The sequence below is a fragment of the Charadrius vociferus genome, unplaced genomic scaffold (genome assembly GCF_000708025.1).
Source record: "Charadrius vociferus isolate BGI_N301 unplaced genomic scaffold, ASM70802v2 scaffold187, whole genome shotgun sequence".
In the NCBI taxonomy this organism is placed as follows: domain Eukaryota; kingdom Metazoa; phylum Chordata; class Aves; order Charadriiformes; family Charadriidae; genus Charadrius; species Charadrius vociferus.
In genome coordinates, this window is record NW_009649180.1 from 2,069,911 (window position 1) to 2,077,016 (window position 7,106).

The 7,106-nt window shown below is 38.0% G+C and overlaps 1 protein-coding gene across 1 annotated transcript in view; it reads right to left on the bottom strand.

Moving 5' to 3' along the window:
- KAT6B (K(lysine) acetyltransferase 6B) overlaps positions 1–1,726 on the bottom strand; it is a 110,611-nt gene extending 108,885 nt beyond the window's left edge. Inside the window, exon 1 of the mRNA XM_009888660.1 lies at positions 851–1,726. Coding sequence (XP_009886962.1) covers positions 851–1,471 — 621 coding nt within the window. The 5' untranslated portion in view covers positions 1,472–1,726. The remainder of the gene's footprint in view (positions 1–850) is intronic.
- Between the last annotated feature and the right edge of the window lie 5,380 nt (positions 1,727–7,106).

Consider the following 7,106-nt stretch of genomic DNA (forward strand, 5'->3'; position numbering starts at 1 on the left):
TAGAACAGGCAGCTACCCTCTCCCCCACCACCACCCAAGTACACTGAAAATTCAAAACACACTTCACCATACTAAATAGGGAATGATCAAAGAATGCCTACAGACATGTCTTTGACACTATCCTTTCATAAACAAAACACTAATTGACACCCCCTTCTCCCTCAAGGCTTAAACCCTGTGAATAATTAACCTGACAACAAGGCCAAGTAATAGCAATAATAAACCCATGTTGGAAGTCCAACAAAACTGAAATAGGAGGAGGATTCTGCTGTTTAGCTGAATTTGTCACTCAGACACCTTTACTTATATTCCTAGAATATTTACATTAACTCCAGTTCCTATTAACTGTAGTTTTAAAGCTAAGTATCTACATACAAATATATTCAAAAACACTAATTCTAACAGTTTCAAATATCAAGAGTTCTACTGGTAGTATTTTGAACGGTATTCAAACTACAAGAAAATCAGTACATCCAGGCATAAAATGAAGGTAAAAGGCCACAAACAAATCACACTGCAGATTTCGGCAACACCAGTCTGCCAGGCAAGACAGAACAATCTCACACCTAGAAGGGAGCATACAGCTGTACCATTCCCTGCTGCTCTGTTTATCTAGTAAAAAGTCAAAGAGCAAACTATCCAATGCATAATGGCAGGACATAGGGAGCTAAGTAAACGTCCTTCACCAGAACTGATTCTGCATGGATCTTTGACATGCATCCTCAATTATATACATTTAAAAGGTAAATAATGAACAAGAAGAATCATTATTTTTGCATTAGGCAAATAAACAAAGAACAACAAGAATAATTTTTACATGACTACATTTGCTCTCATTTTTGAGACTTACCTGGTCTTTTTCATGGGGTAGAAGGCTGACGGGTGGAAGAGAAGCGGGGAAAGTGCTGGAGTACTTTGGAGCTCCTTTGCTTTCCAAACTACCATAATTCACTCTATACTGAGGTCCATCCTTCAGTAATCTCCCATTGTTCACAGCACGTTTGGCCCCCAGACGCAACCTCTGCTGAAAGGCAGGATTGTTGAAAATATTTGCTAGGTCATTTTGACTTCTCAAATACTTCTCTATGTTTTTCAGGGAGGAGCCATTTGGTTCTTGAAGCCCTTCAATTGCTCTTCTCAAGAGTTTATTCCAATCCACATTACGAAGCTCATTACAAGCTCCTCTAGATCCTTTAACAGATTTAGGAACAGGGCCAGGTTTAACAGATGAAAACCGTCCAGGATTATCTGGGTCCTTGTAGGATGCAAGGCCTTTGTTGGTAACTTTAAGAATAGAACCATCTTGAACACTAAGTTCCAACTGTTCCGAAACAGTCTTCTTATCTAATCCATGGGAAGCACAAACAGCATGACATATTCTCTCTTCAGAAGGCCTTTGCTTTTGCTTTTTCACTTTTTGTATAGCTTCAAGAATCCACTCCGTATAAAGAGGGTTGGCAAGTTTTACCATGGTTGACCAGTAATTGTTTCCAGCCAAGGGTTACCCATAGAGGTTCCTCCTTATCCTTTTAGCAGATCTTTCAGAGATCGTTCACACCTCAAACACAAATCGAAGGATTCCACACACTGCTTGGTGCATCTCAAAAATATCCATCCTGAGGAGTCGGAAAAGGCAGGGAATTATCTCCTGACCAAAACTTTCAATTACTTTACCGTTACAGAAAGGTAGAAAGGATTCATTCGTGGTGATACTCGTACATCCTTAGAAGAAAGTTTGTTGCAACCTTTTAAAATACAAAAGAGGCAGGGAGAGAATACAGTTAATGCTGAAGTAGTAAAATGAAACAGAATGCATTCAGACATGCATTCACACTGTAGATGCTGCAGTATGCAAAAATCTATGTGATATTATATGAAATGTTTGGTGTAGGGTGGGAATTGGCGAACAAGTCATCATAAAATCCTTCTACTTCTCATAACATTCACTGGATTTAGTTTTCCTAAATTCCATCACCCCAACACTTAACCTACTACTGACTTGTTGGGACAATTTTTGTTCAGCCAGAAATCTGACCACATTCTCCAGAACAAACTGACTACAAATCACTTCCACACCCACTGGTACAAGAAAATTACTATCTGCATTGATTATACATGCCCTAAAAAAACAAAACAAAACAAAAAACCACACAAAACCCAAACCACCACCACCAAAAAACAATCCTCAAGTGATGAAAGTCAAATTATTAACCACTACCATTTCTTACAGTATGCTGTCTGTAAGTGCCATGCCATATGTTGATTACACAATTCAGATAAATCAAAAACAAAATATCAGAACTGAGTTACTAGGATTACATATTTCATTAATACCTAGGTGCCCTACAATACAGAAAGGAATCACAAAGGTACTTCCCATTCTAAGGTGTGCAATAAAAAGGCACATGTTTTTTATATAAACTCTTAGGAACAGAAATGAAAATGAAGTAACAGGAGGCATTTTCATATAAATACACTGTCAGCATGAAGATGTATAGAGAGGTCACATTGACAAAATATGTTTCGGTGACTCACAGTTTAACAAACAATTTACTTATTATGGAATAGATCACTCCAACAGAACATTCAGCGGCTATAAAAACTTTATGTAACAAACCTGAAAGAAAATCTTGATCAGGAGTTTATTCGTTCTGCAGGACTATATATGAAAAAAATATATATTTAAGAAGCCACATAACTAAGACTGTAGGCACCTAAAATAAATATATTTGAGGTATTAGTTTTTTCTGCCATGAAATGTGAGGGAGAACTTTTGAAGACATTAACAGAACTGTATAATTACTTCAAATCAAAGGAAAATAAATAAAAACCAGAAGAGGAAAATCTTCATTCTCAATAAATGGATTGTCTTGTAAAGTAGAAGATTCACCAGTTTCACAGCAAAGTCTAAAAGCGAGTTAATCTGAAACGGCATTTATAAAGCTATGGCAAGCAGCCTACAACCAACAATAATATACACGATTATAGAAGTCTCACACCTCATTTTTGTTCATTTATTGAAGTTGTCTTGCATTTCAATCACGTTTAAAACTTGAGTAAATTATAAATAGGAAAAAGAAAACCTGAATTGATGCAGTAATCTCAATTATTTTCAACCTGTTAAAAAGATTCCTCTGCAACTGTGAAGAGAATGAATACAAAAACCACTTTTGGTCCCATACCTTCTCCTCCCTCTACCCCTCAAAAATCTCTTTAAATATAAACTCTAGATCATGTTTCACACATTATTACACCTACACAACAGGATTTGTAACAAAAGAGCAGCTGGTTATTGGTGAATAAAGTTCTTCCATACCCAAATAGCAGAAATATTAATTAATTTTATTAATTTGTCATTCTTTAGGTTTATTGAAGCTTAAGCATTTTCAGATTTATAAATACAAAAGTTGAACTGACTGCCAGAATGAAAAGACACATTCCTGATAAAAATGCAGGCCCTGGATGTTTAATTGGTTCTCATACTGAACCCTACTGATCTACACAGATTGGATCCTGTTTCTTGCTTCCAGTCTGTGCTCACACAAGTTATATTTGATAACAGTTCTGTGTATTTCAAGTATTTGTAATAAAACAATGTCTCTAAACAGACATTTTAATTTAATCCAGCTAGCAAAAGCCATTCTTTCCTGAACAGCATTGTTTATATTCAGTATTTTCAGGTAATTCCAAAATAACACTGTAGCTGCAAAATGGAGACAAATATAGGGAAGGAAAAAGTTTCCATGGTATTATGAATCCTACAACTCTGACACTGAAAATATAATAATGCAACAAAGCATAACTATATATATATAGTGGAGGGTCACTCACATTAAGACTATTTTATACATGCTGCCTAAGATTTGGAAGTTCTCTGTAGCTACATATAAAGCCCCAGATTCCTAGAAAGCTACTTTTAAGTTTAAAAGTTATTTAGTGAGGCTGTTCTACTATGAGTCTTCATGAAGATAGTGAGTACTTAACTAAATGCTGAACACTGCATTTGCTGAGTCAGATGTACTTGCCTCATTTTTAAACCTACTGCAATACTGTTGTATTAAATTTCGTACAAGCAACCACATCACTTCCATTACATTCCAGAACACACAGTGCAGGGTCTGTTCCAAGCACCTGGACACCGATGAACACTTCAGCATAAATGCTCTAACTTGTGGGTTACAGGAATTTTTATTGGCCAGCGACTGTGGCAAAAGATGAGCATAAACCTGTATCTTCATGTAAAGTCTGCTGCTTGGTACAAGAATTTCACAGCAATATATGTTCAGAACTACATTTTTACTTATTTACTTAAGACTCCCTATGTGTAATACAACCTCCTGCATAGTAGCGCCTACTAAATCAACACAAGTTGAGTGTATCAGCAGGAGCATAGAGTTTCCAACACACAGGGCAAGATATTTCAACAGGAAAATCAAGACATCTTAAATGCACACCTTCCAACAGAACTTAAGTTCATTCTGCTTTAGGAAACCATGCAAAGCTCATCCGATCCAATTCTGGAATTGTTTTATGACAACCTAGACTTTCTGTTCTTCTGCCACTTTGACTGCATATGTACTTGAAGTGTAGCACCCTGACCTCCACAACCAATATGACAAGTTCTACCATATGTAAAAATTCAGAATAACCTCTTAATAACAAGCATCTTTGCCAGCAATATAATTCAGCTCAGTGATCCTGGAGCTAGAAGTTAAACAGGTCTTTCATAAATCAAGTTAAAACAGTCTGATCCAAGATTGACAACACAGAGATATATACATATACATGCTGAGTGACTGGATTAAGACAAAACAAACTTTCCAGATTCAACATAAGGATGCACAGAAGTTCAAAATGACATTCTGGTTTTTAAGTTTGAACTTGATTTCACTGAAACCACAAAAAGGTGGTCATACAGCATTTAATATAAAAAGTGTGATGCTAACCCAGATTTTGAGGAAATAACAATTTTTAAGAGTGATTATAAATTAGCAGCAGGCACTCATGTCTTTTTATTAATTTTCTGTCCCTTGTAATTAAATAACTTTTAATCAAACTCTCAACAGTATCTATCCAATCACAGATTAGATTTTCCAGACTGTTAAGTGCACAGAACTACTTCCAAGTTTCTACGTCATATTTCAGCTTCTACACTCTATGGTGTCTTACTCTGAAAACAAGAACATTTGAGAAAGTTTGATTGCACTATATTACGGGCCAAGCCTTTTAACAAGTCTGCCACTGAAGAACTGCAGACCATAAGCATTCAAAGGGTTAAGTACATTACCTTTAAAACATGAGAAGCCATCTCTAGTCAAGGCTTGTCCCTTTACCTAAGTCATAAATTATCAGATAAATACAAAGAAGTTGCAAAATTGCAGCCTGGGATTTAGAATGAATGCAAATATGTTCTTTATAAAGCACACACCTATTGTACAGCTGATTGTAATTAAAGAATGCACTGACTGAAGATGTCAATCTTAGGTGTCATCAGTAATCCTATAATCCTGTAATAAGGTCTTTTTTAGACTGAACTAGTATCTGGAATTATTTCCAAGTGATCCAGATTGTGAAAACAAGCTGTCTACTCAGAAAGACACAAAAAAAAAAGTTAGCTACGCTCACCCCCAAGAAACAAAACTAAAGTTATTGCGCAAGTATCCAAAAGCATTTCACAAAATACAATCTAGTGTGGGGGTTTTTTGGGTTTTTTTTTTTTGAGAAATTCATTAAAAAAAATCGCTTTGACTGTCTTAAATGTAAATGGAGTTAAACCTTTAAAACCTGATTTTAACACAGCAAAAAATAAAGGGGGGGGCGGGGAGAAGAGAGATGAGAGCAACTTGTGCAACCTGCTGGTGACCTGTGAAGCACAATTTCATTCTGCTCCCTCCTACCTGCTCTGCACATACTCAGGAGAAGCAACAGCAGGCCAGCTCTCTGCTGCAGCATCAGGGTCAGGTAAGGATTGCAGCAGAGGAGGAGGAGGAAGAGAAGACTGCCATTGCATTCAGTAAGCTTTTTGCCATTTTTCTTTCCTCCAAACCATTACTTAGAATTCTACAGCTAATCAACTCTCTGTTAATGATGCCAAGGAGGCAAGATACTTGTTTTCCCATTGCAAAAGACATGCACCTACAAAGAGACGGAGAGAAAACAGATCCTGGCAAGGACTCCCGGCACACACGACATTCTTAAAATTACTCAGATCATGAAGCCAGCTATTGTATTATGCTTTATACAGCATAGCTTTCAATTAAACAAGGAAGGGCAATGACGCTTGCACATGCTTTAAACTGACAGATAAGGAGACATCATGGTAACTTCAAAACTACCCCAAAAGACTTGGGGGTGTGAGGAGTAAAAGTGGTACATGTGAATCAAACTGATTAAGTGCCTGCACTCTGCAATAGCCCACAAATTAGTTTAAGATCATATGCTAAAAAGCAGTTCATAACATGACAGCAGCAAGCACCACCAAAGGAAACAGCACCAGCACAACACGACACCAGCAAAATCACCTAAATTCACCCTTCTCACCCTCTTGCACTGTAGTTCTGAGCACTCAAAATATGGTACTAGAGAACACCAGGGAGCATGGGAAGGTAATATTCACTGCCAGCAGTTAACCTGAGAAGAGGTTGTACTGAAAACATTTCTTCTTGGGATAGTGATTTTTAACAGAAGGAGTATCTGCTTCTCGCAGAGTGGGTTATTTTCAGTGCTCAGAGACAGAAGCTAAAGGTGAGGTCTGGGCAAAGAAAATAAAAGAAAATACGGTGTGAACATCACTTCCGAAATGTGGCTTTAGAGGCTTGTATATTCCCCTCCCCAAGTTAGTTAAAATTTTTGCAGTATACCCAAGCCACGGAGATTTGCAACGCCTAGAGCCTAGCGCCAAGGCATTGTTGTATTTGACAGGGGCCGAGCCGGGGTTGGCTTTTGAACCCTCCGAGCCTTACTCCGGGATTTCTCGTTTCAAAGGCAGAAACCCCAAGCCCGCAGGCTCTGCTCCCCGGGGCACGGCGACCCCGAAGGACAGGGCAGCCAGGAGAGGACGGCGACGGCGCGCACCTGCACCCACCCCACGGGGGCGGCGGCCGCCC